Below are 27466 nucleotides of genomic sequence, written 5' to 3'. Positions count from 1 at the left end.
GTGCTGACAGCGATACGTTCCTCCGAAACGTCCGTTAACACAATATCTACACGGTACCACATCCCAGAAGACGATTTTCTTAATGCAGTTAAATTTTTATTTATATTTCACATTATTTTTAACACAAATATCCACGTCTTTTTCGCATCTGCCGTATTTGTATCATGCATCTAATAATATTAAACGCTTTTGCGTTGTCAATTAGTTATGTCGTTTTTAAAGTAAAATACGCCGGTCACGGTAGCCCAGCGGTCTAAGGCATGTACTGCCTTCGCTCGCTCGGAAACCGGGATCGTGGGTTCGAATCTCACTCAGGGCATGGATGTTTGTGTGCGTTTTTCTGTGTTTGTGTACAGGTAGAGGCCTTGCGACGAGCTGATCACCCACCCAAGGAGTCCTACCGAATGTCTAAGATCTAGAAAAACCGAAGTGAACGGAGAAGTTCATGGAGGTAGGCCTAGGCCCACTGGGGCTGTAGTGCCAAGGGGGAAAAAAAAGTAAAATACTTGAAGTACATTTGTTGTACTCTTCGTATAGAGCACGCAGCAAAACATACCACATAAACTAGACAACACAACAACAGTAACAGGGTTCGAGCCAGCATGAGGTAATGTGGGATTTGTGGTGGACAAAGTGGCAGGTTTTCTCCGAGTACTTGGGGTTCCCCTGCCAATTCTCATTCCACCGACTGCTCCACACTCATCACCTGGGTCTGGTATAATAAGCCAAACCGTGGCCACAGTACCAAGTGGCCTCAGTCTCACCCAACGAAAAAAATAATAATAATTATAATACCGTCATGACTCCCTGATGATGCGGCAACTACCCGACTGTTTCCTACAGGCGAGCCATATCGCTCTGAAATCGTTTCGACTGAATGAAATGGTGACCTTGACATCCATTGCACTGTGTCTGGGCCTTACCGTTTGTTCAGTTCAGTCCTGCGGGCAAGCTCAGGTTTGGCCGGCCATCTGGCTGACCTTACCATAGCCCAGTAGTGTGGGCTAACATTGCAGCTGTGGGACAGTAGGGTTGAAAAGTTGGCAGCCCCTTACTGACAGGTAGAATTTTGTTTTAAAATAAATGTTTTTGCGTGATCACATTCAGTTGTGTCAGTATATTCAGATGCTGGCTTAAATCGAAGGGCACAGATAGACATTTTACACGAGAAATACATCACTTTCTGCGTTCATGTCACCCGGTAATTTGCACAAAATTTATCGGAGCGAAAGACTTGTCGAATAAGAATTCAGGAGAGAAATAAAACACACATCTTATGCACAATATACATTTTCAGTAACTTTAATGGATTTCATGAATAAAAGCCATTATTAAGCTGAACAAGATTCGAGAACCGCTTGACTGATTTGCGGGGGGGGGGGGTTGTGGAGGTAATATATTTTTGCCGCTTTTGTTCATCGGCCCCACTGTTTGCGCTAATTATAAGATTAATTGCATTATTGACGGACTGTGGATACACAGACGTTAGGATGTAACATGAAGATTGCAGCCAATCAGAGTGTCCGCGCCGTCTAAGACATGAAACGTCTCCTCCCGCTCTAACACTGGGACCGCGGGTTCGAAACCCACGTGCGACATGGATGTTTGTGTGTGCGTTTATTCTGTGTTTGAGTTGTTCTGTGTTAGATATCGGCCTTGAGACTGGCTGATCCCCCATCCAAGGAATCCTACCGACTGTGTACAGATTAAGATATTGAAAAAGCGGTCAATGTCCAACAAATCATCTAGGGCTAGTACAATAGGCCAGAAGTGGCCGCAGTGCAAGGACTTAGTCCCACCCTACTAGCAATAAAAATCTGGGCACGCGGTAGCGTAGTGGTTAAGGCACTATGCTACAAGTCAGAAGGTCGCGGGTTCAAATAGCGATGGGGTCACTGGATTCTTTTCAGTTGACCTAACCCTTCCGTTCGCTCTATGGCCGTGGGGTTGACACAGCCTCTAACAGAAATGAGTACCAGGAATTAAATAAATAATTTTCCTGGGGAGTAAAGCGCGGCCGGCGCGTAAGGCTGACAACCTTACCGCCATCTGTGAGCCGATTGTCTAGATAATGTGGGACCCTCAACGTCTCACAACCCTATGGGCCTTCGCGGCCTGGTACAGGGATAGCTTTACTTTACTTTTTACTTCCTTTAATCTCCTGACTGCTGTGCATTGTGATACTGACAAAAGAGACAGATACATTCCGGGCCAAGAACAGGTACGTGTCGCTTTATTACGAAGCAAAGCGGGTATGGTACTAGGATAATGAGAACTCGCTTCTTAGCCGCAGTTTACTGCAGCGAAACCTTTCTCCTGTCACACCAGCCCTTGATTTTGAGCTTTGACTTCAGGATTTTGTTTTGCTTATGTCTTTCCATCGCCCCATCAGTGAGCACGCGACTCGGGTCACCATAAACCCAAGCCTGTTTGACACCAACTGGTTTCCACTGCTTGTAGGCAACCCGCGTTCAACAAACACGCTCTCTGCTCGATGCCACTGAACGTTCCCATCACACGACTAGAAGTCGAGTCCATACACCGCACTAGCCCGAATATAAGGCGAGATCCTTCAAACACTGTTTCTTAGAAACGAGGAGACATCTCATTTTCAGGTCCTCAAAAATTTATCTCCTAACTGCTACTTCTGATGATATCCATGAGAATACTTGAAATTATGTAAGATTTGCGGTTTTCACGGCTGTGACTATGAAGGAAGCAGTCTTCTGGGATGTGGTACCGTGTAGATGTGGTGTTAACCGAGGATTCGGAGGAACGTATCGCTTCCATCTTCAGGGTAGAAGAAAAAATAAGACAATCTGCAAGCTGAGTTTATTTCCAACATCAGTCTGCTTGCACCTATTCTCACTGTCTCTTCGCTTGCAGATTTTCTTATTTTTCCTTCTACCCTGAAGATGGAGGCAATATGTTCCTCCGAAACGTCGGTTAACACCACATCTACACCGTGCCACATCCCAGACGACTGATTTCTTCACATAAAATTATGTTTAAAGCAATACATTTTGCATTTTTTATTATTATTATTACTCTTTTTAATAGTACGGTTTTTACTTATTTGGGGGGCACGCGGTAGCGCAGTTGGTTGAAGCAAGCTTGAAGGTCGCGGGTTATTGAGGTTATTGGATTTTTCAATTGACCTAATCCTTCCAATATACCGGGATAGCATAGTCGGTGTAGCGACTGGCTACGGGCTGGACGACCGAGGGGTCGGAGTTTGAGTCCCAGTAGGGTTAATAATTTTCTCTTCTCCACGTCGTCCAGACCGGCTCTGGGACCCACCCAGCCTCCTACCCAATGAGTACTGGGGACTCTTTCCCCGGGAGTAAAGCGACCGAGGCGTGAAGCTGACCACTCGCCTCCAACTAGTGCCGAGTTCAAGAAAATGTAGGTCTTTACATCCACTTCCCCATACGCCTTCATGGCGTAGTGCTTAATTAGTTAAGCACAGGACAACTTGACCTAATCCTTCCAGCCGCACTGTGGCCCCTGGGGTCGACTCAGCCTGTAACAGAAATGAGTACCAGGAATATTCCTGGGGGTAAAGGGCTGCCGACGCGTAAGGCTAAAAAAATACCGCTATCTGTGAGCCGATTGTCTGGATAATTAGGAGCCTTGACGTCTCAAAACTCTATGGCCCTCCAAGGATACCTTTACCTTTTACTTCTTTTTTCTTAAAACCCTGTGAACTGATATGTTCAATTTTGTCAAGAAAAAAGTTATTTCTATTTTGCACATTCTAACTCCATTCTTGTTATTATCCTGCAACTAAAAATTGAACTCATTTCCTGGCAGGCTGGCATCTCGAAACTCGACTAATTTTTCTCAAGTGAACATATCTTTATAACTACTTTGCACTGACCACGCAGAAAACACAGCCTCTCTATTGTTGGGAAGGCGTGTTTACAGTACTGTTGTATACCAATGGAAGTTATTCGATTGTTATTTGCGTATTCGTTGCCGCGGGAATGAGTTTACCGAATCGTTACTCTGTAATAAACGTCTATTCTGGCTTTCGGGCGCCATGCCACACTATACTTATGTCTAACGGATTCTGCATAAGAAATCAAGCAACAATAATTCAGATACCATTCTGTAAAAGTATGGCATGTATTAATGGGGCATTCTCTTTACATATGTCTGACAACATGCTAGATGATATTATTATTATTGTGACATGACTTCCGAGAGCTGCAATAGTGAAATCAGAATAGACGCTCATTGTTAGATAACGACTCGGTAAACACATTACCGCGGTAACGAATAGGTACGCAACAATCGAATAACTTACGTTGCTATGGAACGGCGCTGTAAAGATGCCTTCTCAACAATAAAGAGGCTGTATTTTCTGCATGGTCCGTGCAAAGTGGTTATAAAGAAGATTTCTGTTGAGTCGAGTTTCTAGATGTCAGCCTGCCAGGATATGAGCTTGGGAGCAGAGGAGTTGAACTGAGTCGACAGTAAACACAAGAAAGGAATTAGGCTGCGACAAGAAGACTTCATATTTGAGTTGATGTTACAGTGCGGCTGGTATAAATTCGTTACCAGGATACGACTAGTGAAGACTGAGAATCCTAGTGCGTGTGCAACGGTGAACTGTAAGATCAGAGATAGCGCTGTACTGTCTGTAGTCCTGAGTTCAATATATGAGATGTTAATAAATCGAATCATCTAATCCAGAACCCTTCTTTAAGTCACACACACCCCCTACCCGTGATATTATTATTATTATAAAATGCTTAAATTTAAAAATCTGTAACTGATTCAGTTGTTTTCGTTTGTTTGTCTTTTTCTTCTGTTGTCTTATTGCTGTTACTCACGTATTCTTGGTGACTCTGTAACTGGCCATTGGTTGCCTCTCTCAGTATGAAAATACGCAAAGAACTGAAATGAAGCAAACTGTTCTGTGTTCTGTTGCCTCTCCAGTGACTCTCCCTCAGATAGATGTACTACTGCTTTTAACGCAGACTGTACAAATAAATCTACAGATATTTTTAGAAACTTATTCTTAGATTTAAATAACCTTAACTGATGAAGCTCTTTTATTACTTTTTTGTCTTTGTGTTTGTTTCTGTTCACGCTGTTGCTTTGTCCTCATACTAACTCTGTAATTGGCCGCTCCAAAGCTCAAGCGGTTAGTTGCTGGTTTCCCATCGCGGCGGCCCGGGTTCGATCCCGGGTCTGGTCAAGTGGGATTTGTGGTGGACAAAGTGGCGCTGGGGAAAGTTTTCTCCGAGTACTTCAGTTTCCCCTGCCAATCTTAATTCCATCAATTGCTCCACAATCACCCTCACCTATCACCTGGGACGTGTACAATAGGCCAGAAGTGGCCGCAGTACAAGGGACTTAGTCCCACCCCACTAACAATAAAAATAACTCTGTAATTCCTCCCTTGCTGTAGAGCTGAGCAAAGAAATAAATAAACACTTATTCATTATTGATTATTAGATTAAAGATTAAGGTTCATCCACTTCCCGCAATTAAATTATTGCGTATCCACACGTGCTAAGTACCGCTCTGAGCGTGATTTCTTCTGGTGGTGGCTGCACATGCGCAGTAACGTCGAGCAGACAGGACGTTAACGACCTTCCTTCATGTCCTAACCGCATGTCAAGTGAAGAACAACCTCCGAGATAACATCAGGTAGATTCATTCTTAAAATGAACGGAGATTAATGCTGAAACCGAGTTAGAAATTTCTCAGTTTCGGTCATTAACCATGCGATAATTATCACACGGTAATTACATCATAATAAAGGAGGTTGTTCCGTAACAGCCATGCCTCACCCCCAAAATGTTTACTTTTAAAATACGTAATGCTTAATCGTCCTCTTAAGTACTGGAATATAAGGTCAAAACTGGAACTAGTGACTGTACGAGGCAGAGTCAGTAAATAGGTCACAAATGGATATAAAACGTAAAACATGTCATATTCGAAACTGGAAAAAAAATTATCTCTAGACATAGTCCCCACCAACATTGATACACTTGTCCCATTGCTTTACCAGTGACTCGAAACCCGTTGCTGGGCAAAGACCTCGAAACGGACGAGTACAGACGTTGCTATGCAAAATGTAGATTAACAGTCATTAAACAGTCATTTCTAGGCAACAGCTCCATAAAAATATTCCTACGACAACGGATATGCACGCAACGGTCGAGTTATTGCTGGAATATAACGAAGAAAACATCGTTTTCTATGTGGTCCGTTCCGAGATGTTATAAGCAGGGAAGTTTGAAGTAACGAGTTGACACCTCCTTTTTATCATTAAGGAGGACCAACGAAGAGGAAAAAACGAAGGTCTATAGATACTAAACCAAAATATGGCCATGGGTCCCAGCGGGGCCTGATGCCAGGAGTAACTGTGCCGGCTGAGTGGCGACAGTAAGCTTCTGTTCTGCTCTGCTCTCCAACGAGTTGAAAACCCGTGTGGAGGCGGGGTCGAATACCTCCACCGTGACCCTGCGAGTCGTAGGAGGCGACGAAAAGGGAAGTCTCAAATCTGAGACAGTAAAATGTGGTCGCGGGTCCCAAGGGACTCGGACCCTAGAAAGACTGCGCTGGCAAGGACCAGTAGCATATTCAAAAGACAGACCCGTCCTCTCGTCAGAGAGGGTGATCCACAAGAAAACAAGACCGTAACAGTCAAACAGTAATAAGTATCTGGTCATGAGCACTAGATGGGGCTCGACACCAAGACTTTGACGGGCCGTCAGATGCAATGTGACTCTGACAGCGAGTTGAATTGTCAGTGTGTTTTCAGCAGTTCAGTGAAGTGAAGTGACGTGAAGTAGCTGGATAGTGAGAGAGAGTTCAGTTGAAAGTCATCCTGTGAGGAGGAGGTTAGGAGGTTGGTGCGAAATGGCCGCCAGCCTGGGAACCAGTTGGTTGATTTATCAGTTGACAAGAATTCTGCACGGGCGGCTGAGACAAGCGAACCTGAGCGCGGGAAGATGAAGAATTTCCACTGGTAGAAGCCGTTGAAAGGAAACGGCCAGTGGAAACTGTAATAGACTGAGAGCGTTAGTTTGTGTGTGTCAGTGTCTGTAAAATTTAGTTCCTAGTGGTGTCTACAAGCGGTAAATAAATCCAATATCCAATCCATTGTGATGCCGTGTCTTTTAATAAATAGATACTAAGTTGGGCAAAGCGTAACTCATTAAAATTCATTTGCTTGAGAACGTCACTCCCTATATCTTTTCTTGCGCTAACTTATTTTTGTGGTGTCCGTGTTGTTTTTTGTTGTTTTGTACAACAGTCTCAATATCGGAGTGCTGTTGTTATCGTTGTTAGTTTTATGTGCCCCACTGACAACATAAGGTGACATACACTCGACTAGTGGGAACATACATACTAATGGGGCACATAACGGGCCCCATTAAGAACATGACACATGTACAAATATAGATTTAACTGGTTTTATTGTTAGTATTTTCATTATTATAAGTAGCAGCAGAACTATTGCCTTTCATGTCTCACGGCCAAAAATTTTAGCGTGTTGCTTGGCAACGACCGTGAAATGGGCGGATATACCAGGACCGTTTCTGAGCAACGGCTTTGTAAACACGTTCCCGATAAACAAACATGGGAACAAAGGCCGTTGTTAGCAGCAGATTCTTAATAATGAAAGAGTTGGCCCAAACAACGGAAGAGCTGTGTTTCCTACGTGTTCCATGTCAGAAGCGGAACTTGGTTCAGTTCTGTACAGGAGTCTGCGAAGAGAGGGCTTGAACCAGAGGCAGAGTAATAGCCACTGTTGGAGCCGTTAGCAGAAAACGTCTAGTAACAGAGTGAGAACTCTAGACTATGTGCTTTAGTATACTGTAAAGTGTGGAAATAGCGATATTGTTATAGTCGTTTGTAGTTACGCCCTGTAAGCGGCCAGTAAATCTATTCACCAATCCAAACTCCGTCTATACTCGTACATATTACTTGATAATGTAAGCCATATATGCCTAGTATATAGGGCATCCTGAACAAAATTCATCCACAAAATAACTTGTATATAATATATGTATAAATATGTGACGTGTCTAAAGTCTATAAGTATAAAATGTTACGAAATTTTATTAAAAAAAAGTAAAGCTATTCCTGTAACAGGCCGTGAAGGCCCATAGGGTTGTGAGACGTTGAGGCTCCCACATTATCTAGACAATCGGCTCAAAGATGGCGGTAAGGTTGTCAGCCTTACGCGCCGGCTGCGCTTTACTCCCCAGGAAAATTATTTAATTAATTCCTGGTACTCATTTCTGTTAGAGGCTGAGTAGAAAGCAAAATGGATTCGCTTTTGGTATTAATTGGTATCACAAATAGTCCAAGCCTAAATGAGGCTGTAGATAAAAAAGTTAAATATATTTGATTTCACGTTTCTGAATTTCATACGCGCTTTATGAAATGTCCCGCTTTCAGGTTTCGCGGGAATAACATGTCTTTCTTCTTATCGATTAGGTTAGCCTACTCGAATAGCGGAGCAGAATTTATGCCAGTCTAACAGATCAACTCCAGCAAGGCATTAAACAACCTGGAGCTTCGAATGAACTTTGTGATGTTTACGTGTGTTGTGAAATGATTTGTGCAGTTTAAATGTTAAATTGTGTCAAATAACTAGAATTGTACAAATATTGACAAATATATAATCAAAGAAAATATTTTTATAAAATGAGCAGAAATGAGGGAAAGTTCTAGTGGTGTGGTGATTTTTAGTGATCATGCAGACCTGTGTAATGTGACAAGGAAAAATCTGTAGGCCTACATCCTTTAGTAAACAAATCTATACACCTTACAGCGGGTAGATATTCTTTAATGTGCGTTAATAGTCAAGTGAATTGTTTCGAATTTAATGCATAAATGTCATTTAAACATGTTATGAACAGCAAGTATACGATTTAAGATGTCAGTTTGATGCGGATTTTGTAAATTTGGCATCCTACATCCAAGAAAAAACAATGGGAACATTTTGGATTAATTCAGAGAAACTTGGCCCCAATTTTGGTAGAAGGTAAGCGCCTTCAGAGTTTCCTTACTTTCTGCGGATCATGCCAAGTAGTGACTACTTCAGTTTAACTCTTTAAAACGTAATGACAACTATATATATTACTTAATTGTAACACCAAACATTTCTGTACTTTTTCACATATTGATCTGTATATTATTCAAATTTTTCTATAATTTTCACAAAAGTATTTCCCTATACATTACTACTTGTTTAAGAATTGTATTGTATGTGTTCTGTGATGTAGGAATTAGGTTTCTAAGTATTACAAATAAGATAATTTCTCCTAAAGCTGTTCGTTGCTCAACGAAAGGAATAGACACAAAATGGTTCTCTGTATCCATGGTTTATGCTGACCGTCTTATAGTGTATACACTTTTTCACCTTATTCTTCACTTCCACACTACATGTTTCAGCATTAATGTGCCATCCTCAGGTGTCTTAATGCACGTTAAACTATTGTACTGCATGCCATGATGTCTTCATTCTAAAATGACTAAAATCTGTATTCGTCATATAGGACGATGAATTCTAAATAATAAAACTTTTCAGGATTCTTCCTACGTCGCACTCAAACACGCGAATTACGCCAATCCTCTTTTATGTGAGCATTCTTCCTACATATATTTGTGTATCATGTTCTGTGTTGGGTTTTGCTCCTGTTACTGCATACGTTGTACTGTTCTCTGTAATTTAAATTTGTTTTTCTTTCAAAACAAATAAACATCACCCCGATATAGTACCATTACTGTACGTGTATTTCAATGCTGGACTACGGGTTAGAAGTCCGTAAAGTCCTGCGACCAGCCAACTCGACCAAAGTTTTCTTAGTCGCAGAGCAAATTCCAACGTTTTACCAAAATTCCACGTCACATTACATAAATTCTTGAACCCCCCCTTCCACAATGTTAACATCAAAATTCCGCCGTGATATATCGCTCTCAATGCCAATATAATTCAGTCCCTAAGCGGTAAGTACCCAACTGTATTTCTTTCTTCAGCTGCACACCACGAAACAGTCCACGCTGAATGCTTTACCTCCCCTCCGATCTATGTTTACTAGAAGGACGCTCAGGCAGCGCCTCGTATATTTCAGAACAGAAAATATTGTATCGGTTTGCCCCCTTAATAAATATAGTCTCTCCTTCACTATCCCCTTCTCTTTCTCTCTTAACTTCAAAGGGGCAATTAATGAGTGTAAATGCAATTTAAAAAAGACGAGGGATGAAGGACGGAACAAACAGACATAGTGTTCTGTGTTCCTTCCTGATCCTCGCCTGGAGGGGAATTGGAACGGGAGTATTTTTCTCCGAGTCAGCTCCGATCTCACACGCACATAAAAACCTTGATCCAGAGCAGAAAATTTTAGTCACAAGTCAAACTGGCTTCCTCTCGAGTATGAAGCAGCCACGGTAGTAGACGAAATGAACCTCGGCGTTGTGCATCAATATAGAAAGTTTTTTTATCATTCGACACTGTATAGTTGGTACAACTGAACGCAATGTTATGTAACTTTCACAAAAGGGAAATTTGTTTGTTGGCGTTGGCAAAGCTGAATTGAGTAACAAGATGGCGTCTTACACGACGGATCAGAAAGTGTTTATCAACACGTTTACCCTTCTGGTGTTCTCGTATTGCTGTGAACAGACAGCACTGTTGAGAACTTTCTGTTCGTGTTGCAACTTCGACAGACAATACGAGTATGTATGGGGCTGCTGAACAGGAAGAGCGCATGATCAGTGTGTGAAGCGATTTAAAGTTAGGACATCTGTTCGAACGGAATAAGTTCTGGTTGTCTGAAAAAGCGGCCTAGGTCCACAAGGGCTGTGCAGCCGTTGATGAATGAATGAATGAGTTGACTTTAGGACGAAAATCAAACGGAGGATATGCACTTATTATAAAACTCGTATGAGCTGACTGCCGTAAAGCTAGGAATGTCTGTATAGAATTCGTAGGGGGTTTTCCGCTGGCTGCAATTATGAATAAGGGGATATACACGCAGAGGTGGACTGCCACTAATTGGAAAGTTATGTAAACAAAATGTCAGGCGAGTGGGGGGGGGCTTATTTGACCAATTTGCGGGATCTACCGGAAGTCGCAATAACGTACTATTAAAGTAACTTATTTACGGAATTGTAAGATTTGAGGTTTCCACTGCGGTGACTAAGAAGAAATCAGTCTTCTTGGATGTGGCGCTGTGCCAGATATTGTGTTAGCCGACGTTTCAGAGGAACATACTGAATCGGTTGCACCTGTTCATGCTGGTTCGCTCGCGGATTTCTTCTTGTCTTCTATCCTGAAGATGGAGGCGATACGTTCCTTCCAAAAGTCGGTCAATACAATATCTACACGGCGCCACGTCTCAGAAAACAGCTTTATTCACGTACGGAATTTCTTGTAGCATTATGTAAGAGTATATAGGATATCCCAAGAGGAAGAGTCTATATTCTGGGAGATCATAATGTTCGTCGCTCTAAGCACAAAAGTGTATATGTACATATGGCCTATTCCGAACGGTTTCCGAGATAGAGCTATTTCACTGTACAGTACACTGTACAGACAAGCAACACGCCATGGCCTCACAAGAGTTGCAAAATGCATTGATGTTGACGGCGGAATTTTCGAAACTGTATTGCACTAGGTATACTGTACCCACTTTGTCACTTGAACAATAAATACCGGTATTAGAAACAGTATGTAATATCTTTCTCTTATCAGCAATTTTGGAATTGTATAGTGTAATATCTCCATTTCGGAAATCGTTCGGAGTAGGTCACACGTACATATATACATTCGGAAACAGTTCGGAATAGGACATATGTACATATACACATTTTTTTTTTTAGAATTCCCGATATTTTGGCCTCCCAGAATAGTGATCTTTCCTCCTGGAACAATATCTGTAATCTAATACGTCAGAAATGAAGGAAAAGTTTTTATTTCAATGTGTAATTTCTGTTCTGTGAGTGATGCAGATCTTCCGCTATTCCGAATTATAAAATGTATTTCATATTTAGCGTGGAATGTGAATTCGACGATATATATTGGATTTAAGCCTTATTTTCCAACTAAATACCAATGTGTCCACAGAGCTGTTGTCTCGGAACAACAGGTTAACCCAAGAGGACCCTTCTTATTTGCAGTCGGCAACTTACAGAACTGCATGAATTCACAGGTACATAACAATGAAAGGCATATTCGATTAACCCTATAATATAAATCTTTCAACGAATAAACATGGGGATTTCGTTTTAATGTTATTAGTTACTTCCACAGCACAAAGTACTAGGAAGCAAACACGAACATGATGCTTCAAACTCTTCTGGGACACGTATCTTCATGAGCTATAAAATGTACATGCCGACATAACTAAATTTTAATCAGTTAACACAGTTAATAACTTGTTCACTGATATGACATCATTATATTTAGGGCATCAAATTACTTGGTTAAGGAAAAGTTTAACATAAATTAAGGACAGAACCTCTCCAGACGTTTCCATAAACAGGTTGACTAAACTTTTATGGGCGTGCCATTAAAAGATAAAGATAAAGACCGTGGAGACCCATAACTTGTGAGACGTCGAGGCTCCCACATTTCTAGAAAATCGGCTCACAGATGGCGGTGAGGTTGTCAGCCTTACGCGCCGGTCGCCTTTTACCCCCCAGGAAGATTCCTGGTACTCATTTCTGATAGAGGCTGAGTTGACCCCAGGGGAAAACTGCGGCTGGAATTAGGTCAATTGAAAAATCCAGTGACCTCCTCGGGAATAGAACCCGCGACCTTCCGGCTTGTAGCATAGTGTCTAAACCAAGTACACTATACCGTGCTCCATTAACAAATATGTCATTGCCTTCATGAGCGTTTATTACAAGACACTTCTAATAATTGGCATGATGGGAGGGGGGGTGGAGTCCAGTTGGGTCCACTCGCTACGGCGACCACTGAATGGCCTCTTTTACCTGCCCCGGGTGATTATGATGATGGAGAAATTGGTGGAATGATGATTGGCAGGGGAAACCGAAGTACTCGGAGAAAACCCGCCCCAGCGCCACTTTGTCCACCACAAATCCCACTTGACCAGACACGGGATCGAACCCGGGCCGTTGCGGTGGGAAGCCAGCGACTAACCGCTTGAGCTTGGCGCGGCCTTAGAGACTTTTAAACTGTGCAGCTTCTTTCAAAAGTATTCACTGTGATGGGCTTGAAGTGTGTGTCTCGATGGCTTGTTAAATATAATAATTTCACTATTTTTCATTAACTGAGTTGTAAGAGGTGTAAATATGTAGAGGGATCTTAAAAGATGGCCTAAAAGATTTTCGAACCGTCGGTGCTGATTTTCCTGACAGTAAAGTAATTTGAGGTGGTGTGAACATCAACGTGACCCTCTCTTGTCGGACAACAGGCTGTACAATTGCTAGATATGTACGGAACTACATGACGTCACATGCCAGAATATCGTGATTCAGGTCACTGTAAACTCGTTTACAGCAGTATTCGTAGATTTTGGCGCATCAATGTTGAAATGAAAAGCCAGTTTACTGTTGTTTCATCAGAATCTTCAATCGCGAAATGAGGCTAAAGGCGCGTCCACATTACTCGTGCTCGTGTGACTCGCTATACTCGCGAGTAATGTGGACGATATGACAAGTCACGAGACAAGCAAATTTTTAATTTAAAAACTATAGCCAATAAATTAAAATACGACTACAGCCTATACATACTACGAGTAAATATACGGATCCTCACCCGTCGAAGCCTTGCAAGCAACTGAAGTAGTGTGGACGGAGATTTACGAGCACAAGTAAAAGCCAGACGAGTCTCCCGACGAAGACGAGTAATGTGGACGCGATTTACACACAGTTCCAGACTGTGAGTGGCTGGCGATGCCTGTTCTCCTGTGGACACATGAACTTAGCTGAGTCCAAATAAGCTCTTAACTTAAAGATTGCTTTGACAAGGCTCTATAGCTAAAATATGACACACAGTAGGACGGCAGGAGTTTTCAGTTCGATATAATACGAACAAATAGAGCGTCCCAATAAAAAGGCATCCTGTCCGCCCACAGAAATGCTTTATCCAAGCCTTTGCCCGCATTCGAGGTTTTTTATTACAGTTCCAACTAGGATTTATTAATTGTAAGGCTACAAACTAAAGAGGAACCATAATTTTATATCACAGAACACACTAGAACATTAAACTGATATATTGTTTATGCTTGACCACTTTTTAGCCTACTTTCCCTTCTTAAGGAAAAAAAAAACGTAGGCTCCTGAGATCACCATGAGGTCTGTGCGGGTCTTTGTTTGTGTCACTGTTTTGAACTTTTGAATCAGCTGACCCATTTCTTTGAAAATCTTAACTTCATGGCGCTAGAGACTATATGGTCCCCCTTCTTAGCATCTTAAGTCGGTAGTAACAAGATGGCTGCCGGGCTAACTTGTGAGGTAGGTGCGACAACAAAAATATTTACGTGTAGTCTAATAGACGGCTACAGAAACATATAGTTTGGTAAAGGCTTTTCTTTGGCATGTAAAACAAGAGAAGGGCACGAGGTAGCGTTTGGTTATGCGGCACTATGTTACAAGCTGGAAGGCCGCTGGTTCGATTCCCAAAGAAGTCATTGGATTTTTTTTAATTAGCCTAATCCTTCCAGCCGCACTTTGGCACTGGGGTCGACTCAGCCTCTAACAGAAATGAGTACCAGGAATCTTCCTAGGGGTAAAGGACGTCTTGTGTTTAATATTAACAACCTCAGCGACATCTGTGAGCGGATTGTCTAGAAAATGTGGGAGCCTCGAAGTCTCACAACAATATGGACCTCCACGGCCTGTTACAGGGATAGTTTCATCTTTTTATTTATGTAAAACAATAAAATTGAACGAGTGGGTATAGATGATTTCTGGTTTATATAATTAATACCACTGAATATGTCTTCACCAATTAAAAATATAAGGATTTTAAGGACTTAATTATTTAATTTTATGAGCTGAAATCCTAAACGAGCAAGTGAATAACACGGAAAGGACCAGAACTGAGGCCGTGCATGACCCGGAAATACTTCCAAATCTCCATCGATTATTTTACAATACAACAGAAAAGTTACAATCTGCAATTAAATTAACATATCTTTCATTTATTCGATTGTTGACAACGCTTGGCCTACATGTACATATAACGAGCTTGAAGTAGCAGCTGCTATTGTATTTAAATTAGAGTAAATTGCCAGCAACCCAAAGGCTTATGTCAATGCAACAGCGGTTGATGACGGCAGGAATTTATGAGAAATGTGGGGTTGAGGCGACCACGGCAGTAGTTAACACTTACTGAAGCCCAAGTTGCTCCTTAATGAAATAAACACAACAAACAAATAGGCCTAAAGCCAGTAGCCAATAAGATGCATCCGAGTGTTAGCGTAGAGGCTAAGAGACAAGTTTCTGAGGGTAGTACAGCCCAGTAGTAGCAAATGCTGATTTTTGGTGTGTAGCCCCATATTTTTCCGTAAATTATGGATATATAAACCCAATTTTTTATATTGCTAGTGGGGTGGGACTAAGTCCCTTGTACTGTGGCCACGTCTGGCCTATTGTACCAGCCCCAGATGATAGGTGAGGGTGATTGTGGAGCAATTGGTGGAATGAAGATTGGCAGGGGAAACCGAAGTACTCGGAGGAAACCTTCCCCAGCGCCACTTTGTCCACCACAAATCCCACTTGAGCAGACCCCGGGATCCAACCCGGGCCGCCGCGGTGGGAAGCCAGCGACTAACCGCTTGAGCTATGGCGCGGACAATAAATAACGAGGCAAGTAAGGTTGGATAAAATGCATAAAGACGTATACTTGAAACCTGAGATTATGCAGGTCGTGTCGTTAGTGAAGGTTCTTTTTTTCTGCGAATTCATTTAGTTAGTTAGTTATTGGAGAGGGTGGGTTTCCCCATGCACTTAGACCTGTATGCGAATTCATTTACTATTTCACTTAGGCCAATAGGCCACATATGGAGACCACGTTGGGAAGAAATTACTTAAAAGCGAGATGTAAAACGTGACAAAACGAATTCATATGCTGTCATTCCTCCGAAGTTTATTTGGAAGCAATGAAATCCTAAAAAATATGTTTTCTGTGAGCATATGATCTATATTGTCTCAATTTTTCGTATAATGAGATGATATATTAAGATATACTAATATCTTAAAAAGCCGATCACAGTGGCCGCCCCTTCTGGGGCATAAAATATCTTTTCCAGCTCGAACACGGGATCGTGGGTTCGAATCCAACTGAAGGCATGAATATCTTTTTGTGTTTATTCTGTGTTTGTGTTATGTAGCTGCCTGCGACGGGCTGATTCCACCTCCAACGAGTTGGACCGACTGTCTGGAATTAAGAAACTAAAACGAAACGAAGGGTTTCACGGTTGCTATATGTTCCTAGTGGAAGCAACAGGCATAGGAGAAGGAGAAGAACTTAAAACAGTGGTACCACCGTGCGACACCAGAGCTAACACTCAAACCTGTGCAATTTTCTTTTACACATTAAAATCATATGCTTTTTATGACCACTGTTTCCCTGAACTGCATTAACATGGCTTGTTTTTGTAATGGGGACGTATGAGCTGATTATATATCTGTTGATAATCATTACTAAATTATCATACTTTTACAGCGCTGCTTATGAAAATCTAGTTAGGGCCATCGTAGATTTCCCTTCTGTTAGGTCGGACTCTAGCAAGTTGAATTTCCTATTCAAAAATGTGTCAGAAACAATGAACTTCATAGCAAAAATGATACTCAAGAGTTAATATTGATGGAACTGTTAACTCATGCGTTTTATAAAATAACATTACACATTAGAACTATTCTAATTAGGAAGCCAAATAACAGATTCTATTACGGATAAAAACTGTATGGCTAACATGTATTGTTTGAAAAAAAAAATTACACAGAACTCATTGAGTTCCGCAAAACGTTTCTGATTTATTCAAAATATTTTAAGGTATCGTTTCCTGGAATGGCAAGTAGTTACTGGCACAAGATACCCTGAAGATTCAGGCAGCAGCTTCCGCCGAAAGCTTGTATCTACACAACGAATTCTGCAGCGTCCTTTCTCAGAAGACTATCATGTTGACATTCCCCGGCGCTACAACATGAAACTTTTCAGAATGCATTTTCTTGCCGCTTGCATTCATTATAAATTATCGACGCTATGTTGTCTAGACACTTACGCCGGCGTCGTGAAAAAAAAAATATATATGTAATATTTGAGGTTTTCACGTCGGTGACTATGAAAAATGCCGTCTTCTGGGATGTGGCGCAGTGTAGATCTTATTTGAACCGAGGTTCCTCCGAAACGTCGCTTCAAATAAGATCTACATGGCGCCACTTCCCAGAAGACAGCATTCTTAAAAAAATACGGTACAAATATGAACACCATCCAAATATATACGCATGTATGTCACTATAGCAACTTACCGAAAGTCACATGTCAGAGCTGTGCTGATACAAAAAGTCATGTAATTATTTTAACAGAAAAAAGTAATGAGTTTTACTGACTGCAGTAGAGTTTTGTATTCAAACACCATAAGTAACTAATGGCCAGAACGCACTGAGAGCTCCTAGACAGGGATTCTTTTGAAACCGAAACGGTTACCGTTTCTCACGGTGTTGTCGCTTGCAGATTTCTTATACTTTTTCTTCTACCCTGAAGATGGGGGCGATACGTTCCTCCGAAACGTCGGTTAACACCACATATACACGGTGCCAAATCCCAGAAGACTGCTTTCTTCATAGTCACCGCCGTGAAAGCCTCAAATCTTACAATTTCAGTGTTTAATTCCAGGACTACATTAAAAGAATAAAACGTGTGTATCAGTGATTTAGAATATTCACTCAGAATTAATATTGCATCAGAGGAAACGCGCTTTTCAATTTCTGGCTTTTACTGTTATTATTTCAGTTTCTGCCTTACAGAAAACAGCGCATATTTAATTCAAACATTGTCAGGTTAATGTTATTATATTCGTTGCTATAATATGACTGTCTTCTGGAGGTGACGATTTGTAGTATGGTGAATTCTGGGAAATATATGAAACACACAAACAAAACGTGTTGGAGAGAAGCAATGCTCACGTTTAAGTAGTGGTACATATAGGGAAAATAAGAGATCTTTGCAACAGACGCCCTAGCTCAAGCGGTTAGTCGCTGGCTTCCCACCGCGGCGGTCCGGGTCTGGTCAAGTGGGATTTGTCGTGGACAAAGTGGCGCTGGAGCAGGTTTTCTCCAAGTACTTCGGTTTCCCCTGCCAATCTTCATTCCACCAATTGCTCCACAATCACCCTCACCTATCATCTGGGGCTGGTACAATAGGCCAGAAGTGGCCGCAGTACAAGGGACTTAGTCCCACCCTACTAGCAATAAAAAAAACAGGTGGAGTTGAATTTCTCGTCCCTCACACCTGTGTCGTGTATGTTAGAATACAGAGCTAGCTGCTTTACCTGTCTGAATTTGTGTGAATTCGGTGCCAAGTGTTTCCCCTTGCAGTAAGAAGATGTAATTCCTTGTGCTTGTAGGATTTGTATTTCCCTTGAGACAATTTTATTTCCCTTATGAATGTAAGTGATGTAAAAGGTGACGCTTATAAGTGTGATAAGTATATATATACTGTGATGTCATTCTGTACTTCTGCAACGCGTGCGCGCAACATGACGAGTGAGTGTCGCAGTGCTCGGAGGCATTTCCTTATATTTCATTTGCAGTCAGTCAATATAATTAGCTTTAACAAAATTTAAGATTTTATTGAATAGCTACAGATATACGATTATATAACCTGGGTACAAATTATAATAAAATAATAATACAAAACGTTGTAAAATCATAATCCTGAATTCTGGTTATCGCCTTTAGACACATGATTCAGTTTGCCGTTTCATTCAAACTCAGTTGTGAAAATGGGACATGCTTTTGCCTTAAAAGTCCCAAATAACATTTCTTGTCCATTTGTACTCCCCAGTAATTATAAAGTAAGACTTTCTCTTCTCAATGTTTTTGTGGAAACTAAAATGTCACCATTTTTAAATGTGACATCTCATCCCATGAAGAAGGGCACAACGTTTATTGGTGTGTTTTGAAAAATGAGCTTCAATCTAAAGAACGCCGGTTGTATACAGAATACACAACATGGGCTGGACGTGCACTGCATAGGAAAATATTCCCACTATGCGTTTGAGTCACTGCAAATTACTGCAACATTAAAATTAGTTTTGTTGCAGTGAGTATGCCTGTTTAGATTTGTGCCATGGTTTTATGCAGTTTATATATTTTGAATTTCAGACTACGTAACAATTGAAGAAAGCAGTCTTCTGCGATGTGGCATCGTGTAGATGTGGTGTTAACCGACGTTTTGGAGGAACGTATCTCCTCCATCTTCANATTATTATTATTATTATTATTATTATTATTATATGAAATAAATAGGCCGCGCTATAGCTCAAGCGGTTAATCGCTGGCTTCCCACTGCGGTGGTCCGGGTTCGAGCCCTGGTCTGGTCAAGTGGGATTTGTGGTGGACAAAGTGGCGCTGGGGCAGGTTTTCTCAGAGTACTTCGGTTTCACCTATCAATTTTCATTCCACGAAATTCTCCATCATCATAATCACCCGGGGCAGGTACAATAGACCAATCAGTGGCCGACGTGCCGAGTGGACCCAGCTGGACTCCACTCCCAACTACGAAATATGCGAATCACAACAAATAAACTGAGTCTTACAGAAATACAGAAATTCCTTTGCCCAGTAACCACTGCGCACTGGCGTGCACAAACAGTTGTACCTCAAGATTCTGAAGGATTCTGACGGTGGCGCACAATGCTCAGAATTACTTTCTCTTTTTCTATGCATTGGTGCTAATGCACTTGATTTTGTTGGCTAGGTTTATAGCAAAAATTTCTACCTCTTTTTCTATCCTAGTTCCACGCTTGTGTGTGCTTTATTACAATTTTTATTGCATATTTTCTTGTTATCTCCCTCCGAATTAGCCTGGTCTGAGGTGTTTAAATAGCTGTAGTGTATGTGACAGGGGTTGTCCAGTGTTTGAGGTGAGCTCTTTCTAATGGACCCAACGGAGTAGGTGTTTAGCAGTTGCTCATTTGAGGACGGAAACAGATGAATTTTCCGAAACGTTTTGTTTTTTCTACTTTCTAGAATAAGGGAAGATAGACAATTCTCAGTTGTACATATCTCTATTGTTGGAGGAGATCCATGTTACACCAGGTCTACTTTCTGTGTCGCAAAGTTGGTACCTGAAAATTCTATTGTGTTTCGGTTGAAGGCAATGCGATGTTCTTCTTTCTACTCATCACCGTAACTTAACCGTCTGAATACTGAGACTTTTTCAGCTAAATTTCTTCTTTTATTACATGTTTCTATGATACAGAATAATTTTATTTTGAGGGATGGTGCAAATAGCTTAAAAGCGATATGTTTTGCTCTCAATTATATCTTTCAGCAAATACGTAAGTGGAAGAAGGACCTTTATCACAACGACATAGGCCTATCTGAACGTAGTACAGAGAATTTAAGAGATGCAACTATCTTTAATTTTCCCCGCTACATTCATGAGTGATAATGGGGAATCTTCAAAATGTGATAAAAATGTCATCAGGACATGACAGCTTGCATGTCAGTGACTGCTGAGCTGTAATATTGATGTCGGTAATTTCCTTTGTGGATATGGGAAGGTTTGCAGGAAGTTTAACATTCAACTGTCACTTCTGAGCTGTCTATCGGTAATCACTAAGGCTAATAGGTGAAAAGTTTATCATATCAGTGTATATCGTAACAATAATAACTCCTTGGAGCATACTCCTAATTATAAAGCTGATAGTCGCCCAGCTTGAATGTCACCTAACCTTATTTATTTATTTAACGACGCTACTAGCAAAACGGGCTGAGCCGTGTAGAATGATATTATAGTAGTGAATAATGAACTATATAGAATGCGGATCGAAAATAGCCACTGTCCAAGGATTTTCTCGCGGCACTGAGGAAAACCAAAGCAAGAAACAAACTTCAGTCAGACCGAGAGAATCGAAGAAGGCGCTCCCTAAATATTGTGACATGTAAACCTCTTGCTAGGCAACGATTCGGTAAACACGTGTCCGCAGTAAGAACATCTCAACAATAGAGTGGCTGTTTGTTGTGTTGTCCGCCCCGCGACCGTTGTTGTGCAGTAATGGGGTAAGCACTCCAAAACAACACGAGAAAATAGGTGTTTCCGTGCAAAGTGATTATGGAGAGGAATTCAATTGAGCAGCCGTGAAGGGTCGAGTTTCTAGACGCCAGCCTGCCGGGATATGAGCTCGGGAGCAGAGAAATTGAATTGAGTTGAGTCTTCGGAATTGGCAGCTGCAGAATGGTGGCAAGAAAGGAATTAGGTTCCGACAAGACTACTTCATGTGTGGTTTTAAATGAGAGTGACACTTATAAATCCGTTGCCAGGATACGACTAGTGAAGAATGAGAACCCTAGTGAGTGTGCAACGGTGAACGGTGTAAAGCAGCGATAACGCTGTATTGTCAGTAGTTCCAAGTATTGTGTGAACAAGGTGTCAATAAATCCAATCATCCAATCCAAAATCCGTCTTATAAATTACGCAACAAACCCTTACACGTGACAAAATATTTCAGGATCGATACCGTTTCAGAAAACTTGCTCGGTCCGACAGAGATTAATTTTAATATTATCCTCAAATATAAGGGTATGTATCTCAAGGCTGTGCTACAAGCCGGAAGGTCGCGGGTTGAAGTCCCGATGAGGTCATTGGATTTTTTTCAATTGATCTAATCCTTCCAGCCGCACTCTGTCCCTAGAGTTCACTCAGCCTCTAACAGAAATGAGTATCAGGAATATTCTTGGGGGTAAAGGACGACCGACGAGTAGGGCTGACAACCTTACCGCCATCTATGAGCCGATTGTCTAGAAAATGTGGGAGCCTCAACGTCTCACAACCCTATGGGCCTTCACGGCTTGTTACAGGGATAGCTTTACTTTACTTTATCTCAAGTGGTCACTTCTCTTACGGATTATAACAAAAGTTTATATCAATATGTATTATTAATCTCCTTTATTCATGCTATGCACTCCGCCCATCTATCCTTGACTTGATCACCCTTGTATTATTTGATTCCCTCAACAACAAAAGCAACTGGGAGTATTCATCTAGACAACTCTCTGTTAACTTAGTTCCTACCTCACTTGGTCTTATCATGACACCAACGTTTCGGAAACACCTGCTACCTTCACATTTCGGGTAGAATTCCTCTGCTTTTGCCCGGAAATTTGAGGAAGGGTATCCACCGAAATATTTGTAACCACTATCCGAGGGTGTGTTATAGCTCTGGCGGTTAGCAGCAGAATTCTTACCGCGGGGGGGGGGGCTAGAGTTCAATTCCAGTATGAGTTTCGTGGCGGATAAACTTTCACTGTAACAAGCATTTCTCCGAGCACTTCAACTTTCTTCTTCCAGTTATGATTCCGCCAGCGTCCCAGACCCACAGGCCCGTTTGGAACCACAGTCCAAAGGGACTTTGTCCCACTTTACTCATACTGTTAGAAACAAATATTTATCAGACTACACGGCGTCAGATTCTAGGACACACAAATTTATTTATTTTTCAGTGTTTCAGAAATTAGATGTACCTACGTACAGATGCAGTATAGGTTTATTGTCAAAGAATATGTGATATTTTGTGCTTTCAGTTTAAAATTACTTTCTCTGGGCAAAATTTTTAGAGGACTTGAGTCATAGACCTGTGATTGGTCCGCTCTTTTCACTCTTTATAAAATTCCTTGCGCTAAGGGAACACGCATAGTACATTGAAAAACAAAATACTGTGGGACAGATATGGGACAAGCAGAGCGTGGAGGTGACTGTGTAAGAGGAAGTATGTAATTTGCACGGTTTTCATGTCATTATTAAACAAAAGAAATTACTGTGAGTGAGGCCTATATATCAGAAGTGGAGGGGCTCTTGAGGGGTAAATTTCTGATAAATCTTTCGCTTTCTGTGCTCAGTATAAAGATACTTTTAGACAAACGGATTGTTAAGACAACAAGTTTTCCGATCTGGCGACGTTGAATATTAGGCATAAATTTTCATATTTGGTGGTTGGTTTATAGTTCGCTTACGGACCGAATCCACGGAGTTTTTTTTTTTGGTGGTTGGTTTAACCGCATATAACGTAAACGCCTTGCAAAATAAAATAAAAAAAAAATAGTTTCTATTTCACAACAAACACATTACTTTTCCATTAAAAAGAACAATTAGTTGATAATATTTAGAGAAATTGTCACGCTTTCTATTTTGAGAATCATACGAGATATGGGCCCCTATCCTATATCCTGTAGAGAAGATATGCAGTTTTTTAAACATTAAATTAACATAATTAACATTATAATTTAAATCATTATTTCAGACGTTCACGATGGTGCCAAGAAAGACACAATAACATGCTTATGTTAATATTATTTCTTACTGAAAACGTCACAACACAATCAGTAATACGTGTAAGTAGCTCTAGGAGATGCTTTTGCTACATGTTTCGGTCCTCAAAAAAGCCATCATCAAGCAAATACATTACGCTTATGTTACTTCAAAATTCTTCCATGAGTTACATTTCTCGTATTCCAATCGTTATGCAATGTTATTGCTATTTTTATAATGAAATTATTTCAACAATTAACGTATTTTATTATCACTGATTACTTAGTATATAACAATGTTCACATTGTCATGTCGACCCAGTGCCGGTTATATTCAATCAGGCACAACGGGGGTTTCCCTGTAGGCAGACTTAGGAACAGCATCTAACCTCAGACCACTTTCGTTTCCTTTCTGTTGTATAATTTTGCTGTTTAGCGACGTTCACATTATGGACACGCTTTCCTTCAAGCCATATATAATTCATTATTCGTTGATTATCAAACTGTCCACCGCTATGTCAGAGGCGCTGCCATGCGCATATAAAATCGACTTATTCGCTCGACATCGATAACATTTTGCAATGAAATCGAAGAGAAAATGAATGGAAGAAACAGGAGAAAATTCTAGCAGCTCTGGTACATAACTCTGCGTGAGCTGGTCTCTGCAAACACGCCCCGATTTGCGGCCCCAAACGTAAACTTCAAAATCTTCATATCCGGTTAAACAATTTTATCTTTTGCAGGGCTACGCTTACATGGTACTTCCGCGGGTTAACCATATTTGTTACATACCTGCAATTTCTGACAAGGGGAAAAGCTCTTCAGCCCTTCACAGCCGATGTATATAATCGCCATGATATGGCATTGGCTCGTCTGAATGTACATGGACTGCAGTAATTTGACAAATTAGAGCGATCTTCATGGCCGAATGTTTAAAAGAGGAGTTTCCGGGCAAGACGCCGGCTCAAATGAATGGATTTTTTTTTCTGATTTGATACGGCCCGTCCACTCGTATATTAGGATATTATATTTAATTAGTCAACAAGAGCAACGTCTTTCTTCATTTCTGATTTATTATTCACTAATCATCCCAACACTCGAAGTTATAAAACGTGACAAAAAAATCATGCTTCCTATGCAGTTGGAAACGGAGATTCTTTAGAAGGGGTAAATCGGCCGGGGAGTGAAGCTGGCTATTCATCTCCATCTACTGCAAAGGTCAAGAGTGGTGGAGCTGTCTCCAGTCCCTCATTATGGCTTCATGGCATAGTGTTTTTACTTTTCACTCTCACCTTTAAAAAAACATAAGGTAAAGGTAAAGCTGTCCCTGTGCTCAACGAATTAAACACTACGCCATGAAGGCGTATGGTGGAGTTGATGTATACATCCACATTTTCTTGACCTCGGCATTAGCTGCAGGTGAGTGGTCAGCTTCACGCACCGGCCGCTTTATCCCCGGAGAAAGAGCCCCCAGAACCCATTGGATAGGAAGTTTGGTGTACCACAGAGCCGGTCTTGACGATTTGGAGAACAGAAGATTCTTGTCACTACCGGGACTCGAACTCCGACCCCTCGGTCNATTATTATTATTATTATTATTATTATTATTATATTGGGCAGGGGTTCATGAACTCGTAACAAGTTTCAGTTATCTGTGCTTTTTTTTTTTTAATTTTCTGTAACGAGGAGAACATTTCGGGTCATGGTGCTTCGCGTTAACTTAGCGGTTTCAGCCCATGAAAGTAACTTCACCTGTTACAGGAAGTTGTCGCTATATAGACTGCTCCCATTTAGCCCACGTACTGTGTATGATTCTCACAAGAAAGGGCGGTTATTTCGCTGATCGGTTTCGTTATGAAAACGAATTCAGTTCCCTGTGAAACATGAACCAAAATTTTAAATTTTATTTAAATTAACTTCATGCTTCTAATGGGGTTAGTCAATACATTCTTCAGTTAAACAGATGTCATCGAGTGACTCAAAATTCTGAAAGTTTTCTTTTCAGTCTTTATGTCAGTGATTCTAAATTATTGTCGGGGTTTCCGTGTCCTATATTCTTCAAACTGAGGAAAAAAAATTAAACAGCTCACGGAATACAAAAGCGTACCTCACACAGTTTGCCAGAAAATTTCTTGAAATGTATTTTCCCGGGCGCTGGGTTGGACGTGCTGGACCAGTTCCGTGGCCTCCGCGCTCACCCGATAGTAAGCCGCTAGGTTTCTTCCTCTGAGGATACGTTAAGGACACGTTTACAAGATCCCTGTGACCTCCCTCTATGAACTGAAGCTCGGAATTTTTCCTGCGATCCAAACAGCTACACCGCAAATCCTGGAGAACACTTGGAGGGAAATTGAATACCGTTTGGACATCTTACGTGACACAAAAGGGGCGCATGTTGAAGTTGTTTAGCATTGTGCAGCATTTATTCTACAATTATTGAAACTGTTGAGATACGCTTTCATATTCTGCAAACAGTTTTGTTTGTTTTCTGGCGTTTTGAAAATTATATACCACGGAAATTCCGACAATAATTTAGAATCACCCAGTATAATTATGTAATTTTGTAAAAATTTATTCGGATTTCAAATACACGAAATCTTGAGATTCTGCCTAGCAATCGGTCAGGCCTTTTATGGCATAGGTCGCGAGTTGTCCTGTTAAAATCGACAACCGCCATTAACATCGAACAAATAAAGAAAAATCTTTAAAGAAATAGACATTTACACAGACATATGTACTTATACATTAATGAAGGAGCAAAGACACGAAAGGGATTATAACCTGTTGAAAACTCAACGGAAATTCCATACCGCCATATTATTAAACTTCCCATTACAGAAAGAGTGTGCAGATTCTTATCTGTTATGCCACCGTGTAGTCTGATAGTTGGTTACCAACGTCTCTGAGGAATGTTCTTCACAGGTTAGTGTCACAAATGAGTTTCAGTTTGTAAGACTGTCGCGTTTAGTATCACATGACAGCCGATCACAGTGGCCGCGCGGTCTAAGGCATGAACTGTCTTCCCTCGCTTGAACGGTGGGATCAAAGGTTCGAATCCCACTCGATGCATGGATGTCTGTGTGTGCGTTTATTCTGTGTTTGTGTTGCCCTGTGTGTAGGTAGAGGCCTTGCGACAGGCTGGTCCAAGGAGTCCTACCGTAAAAAAAGGTTACGAAACTGAAGAACGGGTCACGGCCCAACAAAGAGCTGTGGAGCCATTGATGAACGAATGAAGTAGCAGCTAAACGAAGTAATTAAGTGACATCTGCTTGATTACAGGGTTACAGAATACTCTTTAAAGCGACTGGTGTCTTATCAGTTGTTGAACACTTTCAGAGCGGCGTTTCTGTCACGGTTTGTAATTCGTGCGGGAGTGCACGCAGTCAGCGAGTGTGGGTGGTCGCGTGACCGGCAAGTCGCCGCTCCATCTCCCGCGACCCGAGCGCGATCTCTCTCGGACACCTGTTGCCGTGCACGAGGCCTAGGGACTGCGGGAAGTGATCTACTTACATCCGTAAAGTCGGACATTATGTGTCGAGCACGAGGCAGAGGAAGAGCCAGCGCCAGTTTCTCTTCGACGACCATCAACGACGACGTCATGGGAACAAACACTGGTTCACACCGTCACACCAACTGTCAACACTACATATGAAGGAACACTTCGCATGGTCTCCCTGAACTGCCGCATCCCCCACTCAACATCTTTCATCTGAGTACGCTGTCTAGGGGCCCTCCCTCTGCTGTCCCGCCTGCCGCACATGGCAGCGAGGCATGATGTCACCGCCGACCAATCAGATGCCTCATCACCTGTCCGTTGTTGCTCTAAGCTGCCAACAGGTGGCAGGAGTATCGGCTCATTCAGCCCCCCCCCTGCCCGCATTTTTTTGTCATTTCATTCAGAAAGTTGCTTCTATACGAGTATATATATGAAAGGCAAGGCGACGTAAATAAATCTGTAACTTCACTTGCTATTGTTTAACCTTCT

General features: G+C 41.5%; 1 protein-coding gene across 2 annotated transcripts in view; it reads right to left on the bottom strand.

The window, feature by feature from the left end:
• The window catches only part of LOC111865746 (Krueppel-like factor 2), a 45294-nt gene extending 18101 nt beyond the window's left edge, over positions 1–27193 (bottom strand). Inside the window, exon 1 of one of the 2 annotated variants that reach the window (XM_023854011.2) lies at positions 26992–27193. In XM_023854011.2, coding sequence (XP_023709779.1) covers positions 26992–27081 — 90 coding nt within the window. In that variant the 5' untranslated portion in view covers positions 27082–27193. The remainder of the gene's footprint in view (positions 1–26991) is intronic. The other variant, XM_023854012.1, reaches the window with a different exon arrangement.
• Between the last annotated feature and the right edge of the window lie 273 nt (positions 27194–27466).

This window comes from Cryptotermes secundus, unplaced genomic scaffold, assembly GCF_002891405.2.
Source record: "Cryptotermes secundus unplaced genomic scaffold, Csec_1.0 scaffold183, whole genome shotgun sequence".
NCBI classification, from domain to species: domain Eukaryota; kingdom Metazoa; phylum Arthropoda; class Insecta; order Blattodea; family Kalotermitidae; genus Cryptotermes; species Cryptotermes secundus.
Note: the sequence above shows the minus strand (reverse complement) of the source record. Positions and strands in the feature narration are given on the sequence as shown.